The sequence below is a fragment of the Chrysemys picta genome, chromosome 10 (assembly GCF_011386835.1).
Source record: "Chrysemys picta bellii isolate R12L10 chromosome 10, ASM1138683v2, whole genome shotgun sequence".
Lineage (NCBI taxonomy): Eukaryota > Metazoa > Chordata > Testudines > Emydidae > Chrysemys > Chrysemys picta.
Window position 1 is genome coordinate 45,460,044 of NC_088800.1, and position 23,100 is coordinate 45,483,143.

Sequence of the window (23,100 nt, forward strand, 5' to 3'; positions counted from 1 at the left end):
GGAATCCTTACCTGATACGCCTCATTTCTTGTCCACCATTGAGACTTCCAACCATTTTGATTCCAGTCAGACTCTTCATCTCAACTTGAGAATGTTTCAGCTCAGAGCTTGGCTCCCTGATGGTTCTTGGGACTGGAGATTTCAGCAGAAGTACAACAGGTATTGTTAAAGAGCAGGAAGATATCTACCTGAAAAACTTAACATTGAAAATGGAAGAGATTCCACCACTGGTGTGCCCAGGGGCAGTTTTCCTCTCTGCTGTTCTCAATTACCTGTCGGAATGTAAAAAAAGATAAGTGTTTCTCTGAGTTCCATCAAGTTTCACTTGGTGGCTATCACAGCCTTTCATTCACTGGTAGAGGGATTCTCACTATTTGCCTACCCCACAACAGCAAGATTCATCAAGGGATTGATTAATCGCTTTCTGCAAATTAAAGGGCCCACCCTTAAACTTGATTCTTAATTCCCTTATGAAACCTCCCTTTGAGACACTGTGTGTTCTCTATTTGAGCTATCAATGAAAGAGGCTTTTTTGGTGGCCATCACTTCTGCCAGGAAAGTTGGAGAAATGGGAATTTCAATGGCAGATCCTCCTTCTACATTTTTCTTCAAGGACAAAATTTTAATTGCAGCCACATCCTAAGTTTCTTTCTAAAGTATCTTCTGAATTTCGTATTAACCAGGTTATTTTTCTTCCAGTTTTTATCCCAAAGTCACACCAGACTAGAGAGGAAACTGTCCTCCATACCTTGGACGTTAAAAGGGTATTTAACTTCTATCTGGACAGATCCCAACTGTTTAGAAAGTCTCTCAGACTGTTTCTTTCGTGGACAGATCCTAAGGATCCACAGTTTTCACCCAAAAACGGTCAAGATGGATCTCGGGGTATATTATCTCTTGTTATGAGGCTGCCAGCATTCAGCGTCCTCCTTGAGTTCTACCCCATTCAACAAGGCCCTAGTCTACCTCAGTGGGAATATTGAAAGATGTTCCAGTTCTTGAAATCTGTAGAACTGCAAGCTGGATCTCAGTACATACTTTCTCTAAACATTATACATTGGTTCATGCGTTCAGTTCAGAGGTTTTGGTTGGCATTGCAATTCTATCTTCAGTGTTAGATCCAGCTCTGAAGCTCCTTCCTCCTTCTAATGATATTGCTTGGGAATCACCTGAAGTGGAGGACCCGTAGGGACACTACTTGAAGAAGAAGAAGAGGTTACTCACTTTGTGCAGTAATTGGAGTTCTTTGAGATGCGTGTCCCTATGGGTGCTCCACTGTCTGCCCTCCTTCCCCTCTGATTCAGAGTTTTGTCTTGCAGGACTTCACCATAGAGAAGGAAATAAGGGTCATTCACCCATACAGCTCTGTATATCCTCAACACAGCGCATGAGGCTGTCTGGAGTATGTGCTCAGGCCAAATGGGCTCTGCTAACGAAAAACCCTGATCAAAGGCACGTGGGGCGTGTGTACACCTGAAGTGGAGCTCCAAAAGGGGGACAAAGAACTCATTCTCTTCTCAAGAGAAGACCAAGGCTAGGCATAGGAGGGGAATTCCAGATGAAGGCTGGCGTGCATTGACAGAACTGTGTGGTAAAGCGTCACAGCACTTGCCTGACCTAAGCTCAGACTTCCTTGAGCAATCAGTTTACATACATCTCAGCTGGAGTACTGTGTCCAGTTTTGGTTGCCAATATATACAAGGGGTGTAGAGAATCTGGAAAGGATCCAGAGGAGAGTGACAAAGATGATCAAAAGCCATATGAGCAAAGGACCTGGGTATGTTTAGTTGGAAAAAAGGAGGTTAAGGGGGGGGACAAGATAGCAGTCTTCAAATACTTGAAAGGCTGCCTTTAAAAAGGTAGATTAGATGAGTGTTTCAGGGATGCTGTTTTAATTAGTCTCTCCTTAGCCAGTCTCCTGGTTCTGAAGAGGCTTATACTGCAGGTTAAGTTCCAAGAACTGGAATCTGCAGAGGCAGTTTTATGCGAAAGAGGTTGGTTACTCCCTGTAACTGCAGATCTCTGAATACATTGCCTCCACAAATTCACACCCTCCTCACCTCAGAGACTGTTATCCAAACAGGTGAATAGGAATGGAGGGAGCAGGGCTTTCATTCTTCTTTTTAACCATACTTTATGTGCAAACTTGCATGCAGTGAGGCAGGAGGCCCTAGCTGTACTAACTACTTTAAAAGATTCTGGATTCACGTGGTGTGTGACGCCTAACGGGAGTTTTGGGGGCAAATAGGTCTGGGCAACTTCATGTTTGGGTAAGTAACCGACTGCAGTTTTCTTATTCTTTAACTATGGTGCTAGCAATGAGCCCTGACCTTCAGCATATCCCTCCAACTTTCTTTTGGGCCATTTCTTGAGTAATCTAGTGTTTGAGTCTAGCATAAGAACCAAATCCTGTGTAAGACAGCCCTCCAAATTCTGGAGTGTAGTGTGAACTTGCAGTTCTTCTTCGAGAGATGTCCCTGTGGGTGCTCCACTCCAGGTGCTGGTGCGTCCCTGCGCCCTTGCTCGGAGATTTTTGCAGCAGTACTCGTACCGGCCATGCATGCGCAGAGGCTGCCCACCCCCCGACTGTGAGTCTAGCTTAACAGTACGCATGCGTGGCCGGTCTCCTCAGTTCCTTCTCTCCCGTCCCCGGCCTGAGACGGAGCTCAGCAGACTCGTTAGGAAATTCCTTTCTCTTGTTACAATTACCCTTCTAGTTAGTTAGTTTGTTGTTAGTTATAATTAGTTACCATTTTTATCCAAAAAAAAAAAAAAAAAAATTTCCTGTCAGCGGCAGCGGCTTCAGACATGCCTGGCTCCACAGGCTTTAAACGCTGCTCAAACTGCAAGGACGCTATCCCGCTATCAGATGGCCACTTATACTGTATAAAATGTTTGGGGGAGACCCACATTCCTCAAAAATGTGCCCACTGCAGAAAACTCAGCTCCAGGGCACGGAAGGATAGGGAGCTAAAACTGAAACTGCTCCTCCTCCAGAAATCCCTAGGAGCGGCTTCAGACCCAGGCGCTGATTCCGGCTCCGCTGCCCACCACAGCCCCCCCCCTCCCCCTCCCGCCTCAAACAAACAAAAGAAATCTGATAAGAAAGGGCACTTTTTGTCAGCTTCAAAGGAAGACCTGAGACACAAGCCCTCCCTGGGCGGATCTACTGCTTCCCTGCCTGTGCTCCCCCGCTTGAGCACATTTGACAAGCCGGGCTCCTCCGGCACCGCGCGAAAACCGCCTGAGGCTGCGGCGGTGGCGCGAAGCTCCGGTGCCGAGGCTTCAGGCTTTCAGCTGCCTGCCTCTCTTCTGGCACCGGACGCGGTGCTGACATTCCACACCCTGCCTGACCCCCTGCAGGCTGATGCTGCCCTCCCGGCACAGGCCACGGCACCGACACCCGTGGAACTGATTGGCAGTGAGCCAAGAACCAAAACCTCGGCTCAGAGGAATGTTCCCTCATTGCAACTCCCTCCTGCACAGCCTTCACATCACACAGGAGCCTCACCACTTCACTTCACTCAGGCAAGAGATCTGCTGGTGTCACCTATCCTGCAGTCTCCCCTGCTGAATGTCTGTTTCTCTTCGATGGCAGAGTCAGGGTTTGAACAGTTTCCTCTAGTGAGGAGGAAACTGGACCACAGGAGGGTTTTTCTCCATATCAACCCTCCCATCCCCAGACCCCAGTCAACAGAGGTTTTAGGAAAATTACCTCAGCCTATTCTCAGGATCCTGCCCCCTGGGGGGTGAACCCCTGGATGGCACCACCTATGCCCTACCCACCAGCATGGCAATATTGGGCACCATGGGCATCGTATCCTCGAGAACACACGCGCTACGCCTCCTCAACCAGGCGCAACACCGGTCTAGCACCACCACCTGACGAATCTGCCAATGACACCAGACACCAGGCAGCACCGTCACTCTTGCAGGATCAATCAAGTCCTGCTCCTATTCCAGTAGAGCCGGAAGTAACGCCTGAAGAAGCCTTACTTCCCCCTTCTCCAGCACCGTTGGATGACTACGCAAAATTCCAAGACCTCTTTAAAAGAGTTGCCAGTGACTTGAGAATTAACTTGGAGGAAGTCCCTGAACAACAGCATGAGTTAACGGACAACTTACAGCCCTCTTCTTCCTCTAGGGTCACATTACCAATCAACGTAGCCCTTTTAGAACCTGCTAAGTCCATGTGGCAGACTCCAGCTACATGCCTACCGACCTGTAAGCAAGTGGACCAGAAGTACTTCATCCCTTCTAAGGGCTCTGAATTCCTTTTTACTCATCCAGCGCCAAACTCGTTAGAATCATAGAATCATAGAATATCAGGGTTGGAAGGGACCTCAGGAGGTCATCTAGTCCAACCCTCTGCTCAAAGCAGGACCAATTCCCAACTAAATCATCCCAGCCAGGGCTTTGTCAAGCCGGGCCTTAAAAACCTCCAAGGAAGGGGATTCCAACACCTCCCTAGGTAAAGCATTCCAGTGCTTCACCACCTTCCTAGTGAAATAGTGTTTCCTAATATCCAACCTAGACCTCCCCCACTGCAACTTGAGACCATTGCTCCTTGTTCTGTCATCTGCCACCACTGAGAACAGCCGAGCTCCATCCTCTTTGGAACCCCCCCCCCTCAGGTAGTTGAAAGCAGCTATCAAATCTCCCCTCATTCTTCTCTTCTGAAGACTAAACAATCCCAGTTCCCTCAGCCTCTCCTCAGAAGTCATGTGCTCCAGACCCCTAATCATTTTTGTTGACCTCCGCTGGACTCTTTCCAATATTTCCACATCCTTCTTGTAGTGTGGAGCCCAAAACTGGACACAGTACTCCAGATGAGGCCTCACCAATGTCGAATAAAGGGGAACGATCATGTTCCTCGATCTGCTGGCAATGCCCCTACTTATACAGCCCAAAATGCCATTAGCCTTCTTGGCAACAAGAGCACACTGTTGACTCATATCCAACTTCTCATCCACTGTGACCCCTAGGTCCTTTTCTGCAGAACTGCTACCTACCCATTCGGTCCCTAGTCTTTAGCAGTGCATAGGATTCTTCCATCCTAAGTGCAGGACTCTGCACTTGTCCTTGTTGAACCTCATCAGGTTTTTTTTGGCCCAATCCTCTAATTTGTCTAGGTCCCTCTGTATCTGATCCCTACCCTCCAGCGTATCTACCACGCCTCCCAGTTTAGTGTAATCTGCAAACTTGTTGAGAGTGCAGTCCAGACCATCCTCCAGATCATTAATAAAGATATTAAACAAAACTGGCCCCAGGACCGACCCTTGGGGCACTCCGCTTGAAACCGGCTGCCAACTAGACATGGAGCCATTGATCACTACCCGTTGAGCCCGACGATCTAGCCAGCTTTCTATCTACCTTACAGTCCATTCATCCAGCCCATACTTCTTTAACTTGGTGGCAAGAATACTCATAGACTCATAGACTTTAAGGTCAGAAGGGACCATTATGATCATCTAGTCTGACCTCCCGCATGATGCAGGCCACAAAAGCTGTCCCACCCCCTTTCCCTTGACTCAGCTTTTGAAGTCCCCAAATCCTGTGATTTAAAGACTTCAAGTTGCAGAGAATCCTCCAGCTAGCGACCCCCGCCCCATGCTGCGGAGGAAGGCGAAAAACCTCCAGGGCCTCTGCCAATCTACCCTGGAGGAAAATTCCTTCCCGACCCCAAATATGGCGATCAGTAGAACCCCGAGCATGCAGGCAAGATTCTCTAGCCAGACCCTCATTGACCATTGATACTATTTACCAGCGATGGCACGCTGTTGGTTAATTGACTAAAATCACGTTATCCCATCAAACCATTCCCTCCATAAACTTATCTAGCTTAATCTTAAAGCCAGAGAGGTCTTTTGCCCCCACTGTTTCCCTGGGAAGGCTGTTCCAACATTTCACCCCTCTGATGGTTAGAAACCTTCATCTAATTTCAAGCCTAAACTTCCCCATGGCCAGTTTATATCCATTCGTTCTCGTGTCCACATTAGTACTGAGCTGAAATAATTCCTCTCCCTCCCTGGTATTTATCCCTCTGATATATTTAAAGAGAGCAATCATATCCCCCCTCAGCCTTCTTTTGGTTAGGGTAAACAAACCGAGCTCCTCGAGTCTCCTTTCATACGACAGGTTTTCCATTCCTCTGATCATCGTAGTGGCCCTTCTCTGTACCCGTTCCAGTTTGAGTTCATCCTTTTTAAACATGGGAGACCAGAACTGCACACAGTACTCCAAATGAGGTCTCACCAGTGCCTTGTATAACGGAAGCAGCACCTCCTTATCCCTACTAGATATACCTCGCCTAATGCATCCCAAGACCGCATTAGCTTTTTTCACGGCCACGTCACATTGCCGACTCATAGTCATCCTGCGGTCAATACTGTGGGAGACCGTATCAAAAGCTTTGCTAAAGTCAAGGAATAACACATCTGCTGCTTTCCCCTCATCCACAGAGCCAGTTATCTCATCATAGAAGGCAATTAGGTTAGTCAGGCACGACTTCCCCTTGGTGAATCCATGCTGACTGTTCCTGACCACTTTCCTCTCCTCTAAGTGTTTCATAATTGATTCCTTGAGGACCTGCTCCATGATTTTTCCAGGAACTGAGGTGAGGCTGACTGGCCTGTAGTTCCCCGGATCCTCCTTCTTCCCTTTTTTAAAGATGGACACTACATTAGCCTTTTTCCAGTCATCCGGGATCTCCCCCGATCGCCATGAGTTTTCAAAGATGATGGCCAATGGCTCCGCAATCACATCCGCCAACTCCTTTAGCACCCTCAGATGCAGCGCATCCGGCCCCATGGATTTGTGCTCATCCAGTTTTTCTAAATAGTCCCGAACCACTTCTTTGTCCACGGAGGGCTGGTCACCTCCTCCCCACACTGTGCTGCCCAGTCCAGCAGTCTGGGAGCTGACCTTGTTTGTGAAGACAGAGGCAAAAAAAGCATTGAGTACATTAGCTTTTTCCACATCCTCTGTGACTAGTTGCCTCCCTCATTCAGTAAGGGGCCCACACTTTCCTTGACTTTCTTCTTGTTGCTAACATACCTGAAGAACCCTTCTTGTTACTCTTAACATCTCTTGCTAACTGCAACTCCAAGTGCTATTTGGCCTTCCTGATTTCACTCTTGCATGTCTGAGCGATATTTTTATACTCCTCCCTGGTCATTTGTCCAATCTTCCACTTCTTGTAAGCTTCTTTTTTGCGTTTAAGGTCAGCAAGGATTTCACTATTAAGCCAAGCTGGTCGCCTGCCATATTTACTATTCTTTCTACACGTCGGGATGGTTTGTTCCTGCAACCGCAATAAGGCTTCTTTAAAATACAGCCAGCTCTCCTGGACCCCTTTGCCCTTCATGTTATTCTCCCAGGGGATCCTGCCCATCAGTTCCCTGAGGGAGTCAAAGTCTGCTTTTCTGAAGTCCAGGGTCCGTATTCTGCTGCTCTCCTTTCTTCCTTGTGTCAGGATCCTGAACAAGACCATCTCATGGTCACTGCCTTCCAGGTTCCCATCCACTTTTGCTTCCCCTACTAATTCTTCCCTGTTTGTGAGCAGCAGGTCAAGAAAAGCTCTGCCCCTAGTTGGTTCCTCCAGCACTTGCACCAGGAAATTGTCCCCTACACTTTCCAAAAACTTCCTGGATTTTCTGTGCACCGCTGTATTGCTCTCCCAGCAGATATCAGGGTGATTAAAGTCTCCCATGAGAACCAGGGCCTGCGATCTAGCAACTTCTGTTAGTTGCCAGAAGAAAGCCTCGTCCACCTCATCCCCCTGGTCTGGTGGTCTATAGCAGACTCCGACCACGACATCACCCTTGTTGCTCACACTTCTCAACTTTATCCAGAGACTCTCAGGTTTTTCTGCAGTTTCATACCGGAGCTCTGAGCAGTCATACTCCTCTCTTACATACAATGCAACTCCCCCACCTTTTCTGCCCTGCCTGTCCTTCCTGAACAGTTTATATCCATCCATGACAGTACTCCAGTCATGTGAGTTATCCCACCAAGTCTCTGTTATTCCAATCGCATCATAGTTCCCTGACTGTGCCAGGACTTCCAGTTCTCCCTGCTTGTTTCCCAGGCTTCTTGCATTTCTGTATAGGCACTTAAGATAACTCATTGATCATCCCTCTTTCTCAGTATGAGACAGGAGTCCTCCCCTCTTGCGCTCTCCTGCTCTTGCTTCCTCCCAGATCCCATTTCCCCACTTACCTCAGGGCTTTGGTCTCCTTCCCCCGGTGAACCTAGTTTAAAGCCCTCCTCACTAGGTTAGCCAGCCTGCTTGCGAAGATGCTCTTCCCTCTCTTCGTTAGGTGGAGCCCGTCTCTGCCTAGCACTCCTCCTTCTTGGAACACCATCCCATGGTCGAAGAATCCAAAGCCTTCTCTCCGACACCACCTGCGTAGCCATTCGATTCGACGGTCTCTACCCAGGCCTTTTCCTTGCACAGGGAGGATGGACGAGAACACCACTTGCGCCTCAAACTCCTTTATCCTTCTTCCCAGAGCCACGTAGTCTGCAGTGATCCGCTCAAGGTCATTCATGGCAGTATCATTGGTTCCCACGTGGAGAAGCAGGAAGGGGTAGCGATCCGAGGGCTTGATGAGTCTCGGCAGTCTCTCCGTCACATCGTGTATCCTAGCTCCTGGAAAGCAGCAGACCTCTCGGTTTTCCCGGTCGGGGCGGCAGATAGATGACTCAGTCCCCCTGAGGAGGGAGTCCCCGACCACCACCACCCTCCTCCTCCTCTTGGGAGTGGTGGTTGTGGAACCCTCATCCCTAGGACAGTGCATCTTTTGCCTTCCAATCGGTGGAGTCTCCTTCTGCTCCCTTTCTTCAGATGTGTCATCTAGTCCACTCTTCGCATTAGTACCTGTAGAGAGAACATGGAAACGATTGCTCACCTGTATCTCCATTGCTGGCACATGGACGCTCCTCTTTCTCCTTCTAGAGGTCACATGCTGCCAAACTTCTTCACCATCCTTCTGTCCCTGCTGCACCTGCTCTGAATCTTCAGAACATTGTGGCGGTAGAAGCATCTCCTGACATCTGTCCAGGAAATCTTCATTTTCCCTTATGCAACGCAGAGTCGATACTCGTTTCTCCAGACCTCGAACCTTCTCTTCCAAGATGGAGACCAGCTTGCAGTTTGTACAGACAAAGTCGCTTCTGTCCTGTGGAAGAATGACAAACATGGCACAACCTGTGCAGGCTACAACAGCTGATCGCTCACTTTCCATATCACCTTCCTCTTAAGAGCTTCCTCAGCTGTTGCAGGAACTACTCAGAGAAACCTGCAGATGAACGTTAGTAGTAGACGCAGCGAACCAAAGGGCCAAACAACAGTATTCCCGCTCCACCCCAGCCAACAAGGAAAGTAAACGCTTGGACCTCTTTGGTCGTAAAGTATATGCATCCTAGACGCTGCAATTCCGTATAGCCAATTATACTGCAGTTCTTGCAAAATATGACCACAGAAACTATAAGTTCATGGACTTTATTGACGACATCCCAGAACAGAAAAAACAACAATTTACAGCTCTGGTTTCCGAGGGACAAATCATATCACGTACCGCTCTTCAAGCTGCCCTCGATGTAGCCAACACTGCAGCAAGATCGACCGCCACAGCAGTGGTCATGCGCTGAGGTTCATGGCTCTCCTTCTCTTTCTTTCCTCGAGAGGTCCAGAGCACCACTGAAGATCTTCCCTTTGACGGTGAAAAACTTTTTGCTTCCACCACGAACGACGTGCTTCACTCAATGAAGGACTCAAGGGCAACCCTCCGGTCCTTAGGTCTCCAGACACCTATGACCAGAAGACGACAATATAGATACCAACCTTACCAACGTCCACACTACCCCGCATTTACACAACACTCCCATAGACCACAGGAGCAACAACAACAACGCCAGAGACCAAGATTCCAGCGTCGTCGTCCCAATTTTGCAGGGGCGCCTCAACCCCCTCCAACTAATAGGCAGATTTGAAGCTTTGGTCGAGGGTTTAGAAAACAGCTTCAGCCAGCACACATATCTTTGCACACCGCCTACGACCATTCTCTCACCAATGGCAAAACATTACCTCCGACAAGTGGGTTATAGAGGTGGTTACAATTGGATACGCCATCCCCTTCCTCTCCTTCCCTCCCACCCACCCACCCACCCTCCCCGTCCCTCTTCAGGGACCCCTCTCATGAGCGACTACTCCTCCAAGAAGTGCAACATCTCCTTCAACTAGGGGCAATAGAAATTGTGCCAGAACGACACAAAGAGAAGGGTTTTTACTCCCATTATTTCTTAACAGAAAAGAAAACTGGGGGATGGCAACCAATCCTCGACCTCAGGAGACTCAACAAATTTGTCAAAAAGCAAAAGTTCAAGATGGTTACTCTCACCACCATAATCCCAGCGCTGGAGCACGGCGATTGGTTTTCAGCCCTCGACCTACAGGATGCCTATTTTCATGTGACTATACACCCAGCCCACAGACGCTTCCTATGTTTTACTCTTGGCTCAACACATTTTCAATACAGGGTTCTTCCCTTCGGACTGTCCACGGCCCCCCATGTTTTTTCCAAGATCCTAGCCGTAGTTACTGCCTACCTCAGAAAACAAGGGGTTGTAATATTTCCTTAACTCGATGATTGCCTCCTCAAAGCCTCAACGTTCGACGAAGCTCTCCGATCCACGCAGCTTACAGTCGATTGTTTCCTATCTCTAGGCCTGCAAATAAACAAAGACAAATCCACATTATGCCCCACCCAACATCTGGAGTTCATAGGGGCATACCTCGACTCCCGGACGGGATTGGCATCTCTTCCACCCGACCGCTTCAACTCCATAAGCCGACTGGCCACAAAAATTCGCAACAGTCCCCAGGTGACTGCCCGAGACTGTTTACAAATACTAGGTCACATGGCCTCATGCACTTCTGTCGTCCAAAATGCACACCTCTACATGAGGTGTTTCCAAGCGTGGTTGGCCACGGTTTACAGACTGAATGTGCACTCGCTAAACAAGACTTTTTCCGTACCTTTCCGAGTCAAAGATTCTCTACTGTGGTGGACAGTTCACTCCAACCTCTGCTGTGGAGTCCCCTTTCTTCAGGAGGCTCCATCCCTCATACTGACTACCGATGCATCTCTGACAGGCTGGGGTGCACACATGTCTCACCACACAGTCCAGGGGCTATGGTCTTCAACCGAGACCTCTCTGCACATAAATGTCGTAGAACTTCGAGCCATTCGCAATGCGTGCCGTCACTTTCTTCCACTAATCAGGAATCACCATGTACGCATAATGACAGACAACATTGCATGCATGTTCTATGTAAACAGGCAGGGAGGAGCTCGATCCCACTCGCTTTGCACAGAGGCTATGAAGCTCTGGAATTGGTGCATTGCGAACAACATCCGGTATCAGCTGCCTATCTTCCCGGAGTGATGAACACCACAGCGGACGAACTAAGCAGACGCTTTCCATGGGATCACGAATGGGAGATAGACGAGAAAACCATTCACAACATATTCCGCATTTGGGGTCACCCAACCATAGACCTTTTTGCAACTGCAAAAAACAAAAAATGTTCCGACTTTTGCTCCAGAGTGGGCCTGGGCAAACATTCCCTGGGAGACGCATTCATGATCCCAGGGCACCGAAACTTACTCTATGCATTTCCCCCGATACCGGTTCTCAACAGGGTCCTGATAAAAATACGAACAGACCGGGTCAAGGTGATCCTAATTGCCCCGTCGTGGTCCAGACAACCGTGGTTTCCGTTCTTCACCAGAATGTCGATTCGACCACCAATCTCGTTGCCTCTCCTCCCGAACCTCCTATCGCAACAACGTGGCTGATTTCTCCAGCCCAACCTGTCCATGCTTCACCACAAAGCCTGGTTCCTACATAGTTCTCCCAAAGCAAACTAGATTGCTCTGAACAAGTTCAAAGAGTGCTCCTACATAGCAGAACACAATCTACTCGCACCACCTATCTACGAAAGTGGAAACGATTCACACATTGGTGTTCAGCTAAACAACTTTGTCCCACGTCAGTATCTCTCTCACTCATACTTGATTATCTATTGGACCTTAAGCGATCAGGCCTTTCTTTCAGCTCCATCGGAGTCCTAAATGGACTAAATGCTGCTATTATAACTTTTCATGACAAAATTGATGATAATTCTGTTTTTGCTCACCCAGTCACCAAGCGTTTCCTCAAGGGACTCCAAGCCCTATACCCAGACATTAACCACCTACCACCCCGTGGGACCTTCATTTAGTACTATCTTGCCTAACTCAACAACCATTTGAACCCCAGCCACGTGCTCCCTCTTACACTTTTCGATGAAAATAGCATTTTTAGTGGCAATTACCTCCGCCAGACGGGCAGGAGAAATAGCAGCTCTTATGGCAGACCCACCATATACGCTATTTTTCAAAGACAAGGTTACCCTCAGATTACACCCCAAATTTCTTCCTAAGGTGCATTCGTCATTCCACATTAATGAGCCGATACACCTACCAGCCTTTTTTCCGAAACCACGTGCGAATTCGTTCGAAGCTACAATGCATACATTAGATGTACGCAGGTCCTTGTCCTTCTATTTGGATAGAACCAAACCTTTTAGAAACTCTTCTAGACTTTTTGTCTCCATTGCGGAGCGTTTCAAAGGTTCTCCTATTTCTACCCAGAGACTTTCAAACTGGATTTCTCAGTGCATCCGGTTGTGCTATCAGATGAAGAAGGTTGCACCTCCAGAGGGCATCAGAACGCACTCCACTAGATCTCTGGCTGCCTCTGTAGCATTTTTACGCAAAGTTCCCCTGGCTAATATCTGTGAAGCAGCCACTTGGTCCTCTGAACACACATTTGTTAAACATTATGCCCTTACTCAAGGCCCCCTTTCTGATATACGTTTGGGCAGGGCTGTACTATCTACGGCATTCCTATCAGATCCGAAGTCCCTACCTCCTTGAGACACACTGCTTTTAAGTCACCTGGAGTGGAGCACCCACAGGGACATCTCTCAAAGAAGAAGAGGAGGTTACTCACCCTGTGCAGTAACTGATGTTCTTCGAGATGAGTGTCCCTGTGGGTGCTCCACTACCCACCCCCCTCCCCTGTACTTCAGAGTTTTGGTAGCCTCCGTTGTAGAGAAGGAACTGAGGAGACCGGCCACGCATGCGTACTGTTAAGCTAGACTCACAGCTGGGGGGCAGCCTCTGCGCATGCGTGGCCGGTACGAGTACTGCTGCAAAAATCTCCGAGCAAGGGCGCAGGGACCAGCACCTGGAGTGGAGCACCCACAGGGACACTCATCTCGAAGAACGTCAGTTACTGCACAGGGTGAGTAACCTCCTCTTGTAGAAACCCTTGCTTTGCTGTTAATGTCACTGCCACAAGTTGGGGAGAATGTAAGACATACAAATGCTGCCCTCTTGAGAAATTCAAGTATTCCTGCCTTTCAAGCAGAAAGAAAAGTGTAGAGAGAAAAAAGGCCTCCAGTTTGAATGTATTGGATGAGAATTCTGCTGATTCTGAGCAGAAGGCATGAGTAAATCTTCTGCATCTCATCCTGTGCTTGTCACCATCTGTCTAGCATTTTTAATTAACCAAAGGTACTGTAATACTTGCTCATGCTTGTTGGGAAATTAAATTCTCTCAGACTGAAATGGTTTTCACAGTTTGAGTTCACGTTTACATTCCCCTTTTAAGTGTGAAGTTTACAGCCTAGAGTTACACAGGAAAGCTCTAAAAGGAGCTGATCCTCATTTTCTCAAGAGGCCTCTCAGTGAAAGCAGGACCAAGAGTGGTGTGTTCTTTCAGCATAAGAAAAATCATGAGAAGACTGATGTCTGGGGTTTTTTGTTTGTTTTTATAGTAGGGGTAGAGCGGGAATTTAAGTCCACTTGATTCCCTTCTCAATCTGATGAATGGCTGGCTAGCTTGTACTGTGCCTTTGAGGGAGAAGGAGGGGTGCAGTGCATTTCTATATGTGTGCATGTTCGTCTGTATGTTAAGCGTTTTTTCTGTCTTGTGTCCATTCACAGCTGTGATTAGCGCTCATCCCATCCATTCACTCGATAACCCTCACCATCATTTCCACTCCGGCAGCCTCGCTTCTCCAACTCGCAGCTATCTCCATCATCAGGTCAACCCTTGGCCGATTGGCACATCCATGTCCCATTCAGACAGGGCCAATTCCACAGGTGAGAGATGAATGACCAGGTAGCATTCATTTGAAAGGGAACTATTCACAAAACATATGTGGAAAGCAAAGTTCCAAGGAAAACCCTCAAGTCATCTTTAGTAGTTTGGATCTGATCAGTCTCCATTGTTCTTATTGTCTCCTTAGAAGTGAGAAAATAACATCCTTATGTCTACTGATATTTTTTTCTTTTCCAATGTTAGACAATGAGTCTCCTTGTTTTGAATGAAACTAAAATTAACAAAAATGATTAGGGGTCTGGAGCACATGACTTATGAGGAGAGGCCGAGGGAACTGGGATTGTTTAGTCTCCAGAAGAGAAGAATGAGGGGGGATTTGATAGCTGCTTTCAACTACCTGAAGGGGGGTTCCAAAGAGGATGGAGCTCGGCTGTTCTCAGTGGTGGCAGATGACAGAACAAGGAGCAATGGTCTCAAGTTGCAGTGGGGGAGGTCTAGGTTGGATATTAGGAAACACTATTTCACTAGGAGGGTGGTGAAGCACTGGCATGCGTTACCTAGGGAGGTGGTGGAATCTCCTTCCTTGGAGGTTTTTAAGGCCCGGCTTGACAAAGCCCTGGCTGGGATGATTTAGTTGGGAATTGGTCCTGCTTTGAGCAGGCAGTTGGACTAGATGACCTCCTGAGGTCCCTTCCAACCCTGATATTCTATGATTCTGTGTTTGGTTTTTTGCGTGGCAGCTGCAACTTACCTTGCACCACACCTCATCACAGTGAAAAATGTGCTTTGTATAACCAATTCAGCACTGAGAGTCCATCTCTGGGAATAGTGTTTGCTAGTTCATTCCTACTGAAGACCAAGAATGGAACAGAAGAATTATCAGCTTTATTTTTATTTCTCAGCAATGGAGTGATGAGTTAAGAATGAACAAAATATCCTTGGTACTTATGAAGATTTTGTCCCATTATCTGAATTTTGCATGGGTCAAATGTTGAGCCTGGGATATCGGATAGTGTCCTTTTTTAGCATCTATAGAATCTGAAACCCTGTTTACATTTAATTTGCACACACTTAGAACATTAATAATTTTCCTGGTTGGTTGTGTTAAAACAACAAGAAAAAAACATGATCTTTCCTACATAATGTTTTTAAGCTTCAAGCACAGTGGTGTGTAAGTACAATTCTTGCAGTATTCCTATTAAAGCAGCCAGTGCTATAAGAAATATCTAGGCAACATTGCTGTGTATGCTGTAAGAATCACAAATAGTTAAACTTCTTAGGATACAATGAATGCAGTGCCTCTAGTCTGTTGTTAGGTTCTGAATCCTGATAAGGTACCATAGGCAACAATGAAGCTTGTACTGTTGTTTTCTGGAATGTTTCAGTTCATAAGCAAAGTTTCAAATACCTCATGAAGCTGCTAATATGCAGATGAAAGATTGTGTTCTAGTAGAAGGTATTGCTTGTTTTGTTTTGTTTTTGTACTATTCAAATGATTATGGGAGTAGCAGCTCTGGCAGCCAAGATATTTTCTTGTGCACATACTAGGTCAGATAGAGATGCCATAAAAATGCAAGATTCCCTTTCATTGCCCTGCCTTCATGATCCTCTAGAAGATTTTGGTTTCATCTATATATCGCAATGATTGGTGATATATAAACATCTAGGTATTTTTAGTAGTTATAAAGTTGTGGAATGTTCTAGTCTCAAATTAAAATTAAGATGTGCATCACATGCTGTTTATTCCTTAAGCAAAAGCTGATGATGATGCAGAATTTCACGGTGACTTTGTGATTCGCCATATCGATTGCTTAGGTATTGGGCTGATAATAGTTTCCCTTTGGAGCTATGTACTAAAATGAACTCTTCTCTAATAGTCGACTGACCACCACTTGGCATATTATATCTTGATTGCTGCATCCTATTTAGGCACAGTAACCTAGACAAAAAGACAGAGAAGAATTTAAGTGCACACAGGTAACATTAGGATGAGTGTGGAGAAGAAGTCATTTGTGAGTATGCAATGTGGAAATGTGAATGGGATACACATTTTTAGATATTAAGATTTGAGACACACTGTCGTTAGACCAATATCATAGACCAAATCTATATCTGAATTAGCAGTGATTTTGTTTTTCTCCTTGTGTTTCTTATTTGCCTGAAAATAAGCTGCAGAACCCTTGTAGGACAGCAAAACCTCTGGTCAGCTGTGGACTCCTTTGGTGCCAAAGCTTGCATTGTCATGGGATGGCTGTTTTTTTGTTTGTTTGTTTGTTTGTTTGTTTTTTTCTTTTGTCTTGTGAAATTTTTATGGACTTACTTCTTAAAACAGGGCAGTTACATAGTATTGGATGTTAAGTGCTCAGGTGATTGGTGATGCATGAATCAGTTCCCTAGCTTTAACCAGGATCTTCAGGAAAAGCGCTTGGTAAAGACTCCTGCTTTGGTCCCATGTGGCTATTGGGATGCTGCAAAAGGAAATATTTAATAGCCTAGCTGAAAGGAGGGAAAACTTCTGTGAAAGAAAATAAGCCCCATTTTTACTTTTCCATTGTAGAATCTGTTCGAAATACACCGAGCACAGACACCATGCCGGCTTCCTCATCTCAGACATGTTGTGCTGACCATCAAGAGCCAGAAAGTGCCACAGCATCTTATCTGGCCAATGCGCAGGAGGAGGATTCAGGTCAAAGTCTCCCTACTGCCCACGTCCGTCCCTCTCACCCTCTGAAGAGCTTTGCAGTGCCAGCAGTTCCACCCACAGGTTCCGCATATGACCCAGCATTGCCAAGCACACCATTATTGACGCAGCAAGGTGAGCAGGGTGGGGTGGAAGGATAAATGACATGGTATAGCTCTGAGAATCACAGTGCATATCCAGCACATGGAGGAGGATAGAGTGACGAATAGTGGAGTTGTCAGTGGAGATAGGTGAGGGAGGGAGAGGAAGGGGATCAAGAGGAAAATGAGGAGATGCTTTTGGGAAAGATTGCACCTGACATCCAAGGTGAGATGTTAGAGAGGCAGTCAGAGATAAGACTGGGCTGAATTTCATACATTTAGTTTTCAAGCACAGGAATAAACTTCATCTTCAAGTGTTTGGATAATCCAAAGGGATGTTCAACTCCAGCGTTCATTAATTTGAAGCATTAGTTCTAACCCACTGGAAAACAGTTGTAATCTGATAGAACTCTTTTGATCTGGCCAATTCAAGAGCATTCTCCGCACTGTGGCAATGCTGCTGACATTCCCATAACCACCTTCTCCGTCTGGACAGGGAAATTATGGCTAAGAGTCTAAGTTCCCTGTAAGTTGCATGGCCACGCAGTAGCCTATTTTAGCGCCACACAGGCGCTCAGGGAGCCCCCACCTAACCCAGCCCCCAACCTACCATGGAAGGGGAGTCCCTCCCCTGGCCCCAACTCAGCCTGCAGCCCGGACCTGCCGCAGCTGGGGTGGTGTGGCCGGATCGGCTGGGGCGGCGCGGCCCAGGCCAGCCCCGGAGTGGCCCAGACCCGGCGGGGTAGCATGGCCCGACCCTGGATTGGCCTGGACCCAGCTGCAGCCAGGGTGGCCCTCCCCAGGCCCAGACCTGCTGGGGTCGGGGAAGACTTGCCTATCCTGCAGCCCCAGAGCTCCTGCGGTGGGAAAAGGCGCCTCTCCCCCCCGTCCCAGGTGCTGCCGGTGGGGTGAGAGCACTGAGGGGAGTCCTCTCTCCCTACTGTGGCCCCGCAGCACCTTCCTGCACTCCAAACCTCTCAGCCCTGGCCCCACCCCAAAGCCCGCATCCCCAGCTGGAGCTCTCACCCCCTGTATTCAACCCACTACGCCAGCCCTGAGCCCCTCATCCCTGGCCCCACTCCAGAGCCCACACCCACAGCTGGAGCCTTCACACCCCTGTACCCCAACCCTCTGCCCCAGCCCTGAGCCCCTTCCCACACTCAGAACCTCTTGGCCTCACCTCCACCACATGAATTTTTTTATGTGCACCAATATGAAGGTGATGTGTCACACATCACCTCCATATTTATGCACATAACAAAATTCATTCTGCACATGGGTGGGAAAAATTACAGGGAACACTGCTAAAAGTATGGAACATTTTTGCTTTAAGCTTCTAACCATCCAGTTCACTCGGTGAAGACTGCATCGATCGGGACTTTAGGGAGAACTCGACCACCTATGCCAGTGGTAGTGCCCAGCGCCCCCGATGTGCAGGAGACCACCAGGATGCTTGAGGACTCAGAAAGTGTAAGTGTATTTACAGCTTTCTTGGCAGCACTTACCACAGCATGATAAACCTCCCTGGATGCCCGTGGAGAACATTATAGAAATGCTAACTATAAGGAAGGAGATTTCAAAGGCATAAAAGGCAGTTAGGCACCCAGGTCAGGCACTCAGGTATAAGAACCTATATAGACTAGACTAGAACTCCCATTGACGGTCAGTGGGAGTTGGGCTCTGAACTGTCTTTTATGCCCTTGATAATCTCACCCAGGGCAAACTCCTTTTATATTTTGTGGTGAAGTTAAGGACTTACTACTTAAATTTAAGGCTAAATAGTGATTGTTAGAGCCAAGCCTATGGTAATGCTCTGTCAGTATACTTCTGCCTTGGTGTGCACTACTCCCTCTGTTCCACTCCAGGAGCCTTCCTGAGCAGAGATTGACAATTTTACCAAATGCAGCAGAACCTCAAGTTAACAAGCCTCTCGGTTACGTGAACGTGGGATAATGTTGTTCCCCCAGGCTTCCTGCACAGTTAGCTGAGGAGGAGGAGTTGTCCAAGCCTCTGGTTTTCCCTAACCTGTCTTGGTGAAAAGAGGAGTAGGGTAAAGAGGAGCTATGTTTGACTTCTGCACTGGACTGTATGTGCCAAAGAATTACTGACCAGAATGGGAAGCCCCAGCGAGCATTGTTTGCTTTCCTGGAAAGCCACGGCTGCTTCACATGCTATGATCTTGCCCAAGCTGGCATTTCATTTCCCTACAGTTGTTGTGAAAGAAGGCTGTGCCTGGATTTAACTGTTACTAGAAATCCCATAGCTGTAATCTCATGCAGCACAACCATGTTACATCCCAAGAATGAAAAGTGGGGGTGACAAAAGGGGATAGTTGAGGATTAGAGTCAAAACACTTAAACCTGTGACCCTAAATCCATATTTAGGCTCCTGAATGAAAGTGGCTTGATTTTCAAAGATGTTGAGCAACCCTAGCTCCCATTGAAGGCTGTGGGAGCTACAGATGCTCAGCATCTTTGGAAATCAGGCTACTTTTTTTTTTGGTAAGTGAGCAGTCTAACTAGGCATCCAGCTTTGAAAATGATAGCTAAAAATCCTTTGTAGCTGACACTACCATAGCACTGCTTCAAATCATTATCTTTGATGTACTTTGTGTTGTGGGTGCAGAAAATGTTTAATTTGAAATTTCTGTTTTTCTTCTCTTTTTCCACTTTCCCTGTGTTTTTTCTCTATCACACTGTATTTGTCAATAATTCACCCTTTTTGGTTTGATTTCTGTATGTTTTGTTGTGGTTTTGTTTGCATGCCCGATTCTGGTGCACCCTTTGCCCATCTGTCTCTTACTCCTTTCATCACTTTTGCAAAATTCCGGCATTTGAAAAATGGTTGGTGGTTTCAATTTGTGCATTCACATAACCATCAAAACTTGGCTTTGCCTGTATATGATTTATAGTCATATTGTATACCAGAGTCATTGATCATGCTTCCTCCCACTCTTCCTTAAAGAGCACAGCTCATCTTGTCCAGTAACCCTCTTAAATCTCCTGCAGAACTATGAACCGGATGAACTGACCAAAGAGATGGCCCACCTGGAAGGATTAATGAAGGACCTTAATGCCATCACTACAGCATGAACATCTTCACCAGGACATGACTCCAAATCCAGTTTCACAAGTCTTGGAACTCAGCCTTGGAACACAAGGAATTGTACAGAGAAAGAGAGGGACAGCACACGAGAGCAGACGTAGAGAGCAAACAAACCAACTGGTGCATTAATGCTAATGCTGGTTAAAAAGATGACTTTTCTCCTCCTCATCCTGAAACAAAGTCATTGCCAAGTTGAAGTCTTGTTTGCCTGCTGAGACCATGCAGGATGGGACACTTCAGGTGAAATCTAGTGTCCAAGCAAGAGGGGGAAAAAAATCAAATGGACTTTACATTCTTTTTCTGGTCAGGTTTTGTCTCAGTGGTGTGATTGCCCTGCCTTTTCAGTGTTGGACATTCGCATTTATGTACAATTTTATTTGTGTGTTTTTATTTTATTTTATCTTTTTTTATAAAAAGGAAAAAAATTGTGTAATCTGAAAAAAAAGAAAAACATTGTTGTTTTCCACAGCCTAGACTGATGTTTGACTGCTTGTTCTATTGTGTGTGGAAATTCATTGCCAGTGTGGGGTATTCTGTTTTGGTTTTTTTATTCTGCATATAATTACATCCCCTTCCAGCAGTTAATCCATGGCCATTTGGGATGCTGCATTGCTATTTGTAAGCTCTTTTATTATTTTTATATTATAATTATTAAAAGCCTGACTTTCTCCTCTCATCACTGTGAGATTACAAATCTGTTTGAATTGAAATGTAACATTGAAAGACTTGTTTGTCGCTTTTTGTGCAGTTTCAATACTTTGATGGGGGGAAAGTTAATGGGGAAGGGGGAGGGGAGCCAGGGGCTAATGGGAGGTTTCCTTATTGTTGTTTTCCAGTCTTCATATGTTCACTAAAAGACTGAAGAAAATGAAAGCATCTTCTGTTATGTCCTTTCTTGTAACTTAATTATATCTCTGGTTATTAGATTGCAGTGGGAGTGTCATTTAGAACCATTTTTTAAAAGTTCCTCTTATACAGTAGGATTCCTTATGTACAGATGACATCACCATTTATTTTGGCAACAGTGCTTGGATTTATTGTTAGCTATAATTTTAAAGATCCTACAGATCTTAAAACTTTTAAGTGCAAATTGAGCATTATTTCAGTTCTTAGAACATACAGCAGTCAGCAGTGCACAGTTTGCACAACACTTCTCCGCTGCTAGGGTGCTTAAATCTGGGGTTTAAGTGCTGGCATATCCTGAAGCAGAGAAAGGTGGAGCTCTTGTAATCCAGCAGGATAGCATGCTTTTGGAAACAATCAAACCCCACCCATAGGATCTTTTAACTAGATAAACCCCACCCAGAGGCTCTTTCAGCTAGATGAACCCTAATGTAGTTTTGCTGTCCCAGGCCATTTAAACAGTGCTTTGAAAAGAATCTTAAATGTTCAACTACAATCAAGGCAAAATGTATTTTTCTACATATTTAAAACCCGTTGAAAAATCAGTGTTAATGACTCAGGTGCTGTTCACACATCTCTCTAGGAGGGGGAGGGAAGTTAAAAGAGAATTCCTGCATGAGGAGAAAGTGGTGGGGCGAGGTAAGTGAAGTGTCTTCTTTTTCCTCCTTGCACACTTGCTGCCATGTGATATACCAGCATGCTTGGCTGTGCCACACTCGGCAATGGTGACTGGCCTGAGGAGTAGTGTTTGATGAAATCTCAGCTTCCCATGGAACTCATATACACACTTTTTTGAAGAAAGGAAAACAAGAACTTACTGATGGCTTTATATGGAAAATCTATTCTGCCAAAGCAGGTTAATGATAGGAGAGGTGAGGGGAATAGCACTTCCAGTGGGCACAAACTGGCTGTCTGGGAGACACTTGCACTTCTCAGAACATTGAGCAGGAAACATTAGGATTTATGTAATAAAGAAAGCAATAAGACTGCATATTCTTTTCCTTCTATCCATTGGATTAAAAGCTGACCCTCTAGGCTTATGGTTTGGTTCCTGACACTGAGAAGGGACGCAATGAATCATCCTGGAAAGTAGCTGGGACTTATTTGGGATTTGACTTCCTTTCTTTTCCTAGACTCCTTGTGTGTTGCCATTTCCAGCGGGTTTGCTGGTATTATTTATTATTTGGGTGGGGGATGGGGGGCGTTGGTGAAAAGTGCAACATTTGAGTACCCTGGGCCACCTGAAAATAGATGTTCAGGCCTTTGTCAATACAATTCAGGACAAAATAAACTACAGAAGTTGTATTTAATGAACAAAAACACACACTTGGATGCACATGTTGCTTGTAAGGGTGGTGTGTGTTTTCCTCTGATCTATACCCAAAGAAATGCCATCATGTGTATTCAGTACTCTTAGCTGGTGGGTCTTTGTGAATATTACTTATGTACAACACAGGGAATGTTAATATTGCCATTGAATTTGGGGTGGGGGCTAGTATATTTTTACTGATAAAACAACTGTTCAAAGTTGTTGTTTTTTAAGGTTAAACTAAAAGAAATACTCAAATCAGTGTACAATCTGTATTGCACTTTTTCACATTTTAATGCTACATTTTCTTACATATCCTGTGATTTTGAATTTGAAACATTGTGTATCTTGTAGTGTCGTAGCTAGGCTGTTAAATGGCAGCTTCCTTCAGAAGGATTTGGGAAAAAACAAAACAACCCAGTATATGGTTTTATGATTCTGATGTAGGAGAATTTTGAGGACTGCTGTAGAATTCTACCTTTCTGTACAATTTTTTTTCCTTTTCTGTAGTATTTGCTGTATACTCTATGGCTTTTTTAATAACTTCATGTTTATTATTTAGTATTGGATATCCAATACACATTTTTTAATCCAATCAAATTCTGGTCTGCTTGGAGAGTTTGTTCCCTTTGTTCATTCCCATATATCAAGGCTGATTCCCCACTCTGGCACTTCGAGTGCAGAAGGTGGGGGCCTGCAAGGATACTAAAAATTAATACTGGCCACTCCAGGCTTATATTAAACTCCCAAGGTTACAGCTTTTCTCTGACCTTGGATTGGTAGATGCTGCCATCACCCAAGAGCAGAACCCCTTTGAGAGCCCA

At 46.1% G+C, this 23,100-nt stretch overlaps 1 protein-coding gene across 14 annotated transcripts in view; it reads left to right on the forward strand.

Moving 5' to 3' along the window:
* The window catches only part of NEO1 (neogenin 1), a 564,730-nt gene extending 541,854 nt beyond the window's left edge, over nt 1–22,876 (forward strand). For 10 of the 14 annotated variants that reach the window (XM_065558583.1, XM_065558584.1, XM_065558594.1 and 7 more), the window contains 4 exons: nt 14,061–14,219; nt 16,736–16,993; nt 18,293–18,429; nt 19,968–22,876. In XM_065558583.1, coding sequence (XP_065414655.1) covers nt 14,061–14,219; nt 16,736–16,993; nt 18,293–18,429; nt 19,968–20,051 — 638 coding nt within the window. In that variant the 3' untranslated portion in view covers nt 20,052–22,876. The remainder of the gene's footprint in view (nt 1–14,060; nt 14,220–16,735; nt 16,994–18,292; nt 18,430–19,967) is intronic. The other 4 variants (XM_065558591.1, XM_065558592.1, XM_065558595.1 and 1 more) reach the window with 1 other exon arrangement.
* The last annotated feature ends 224 nt before the right edge of the window (nt 22,877–23,100 follow it).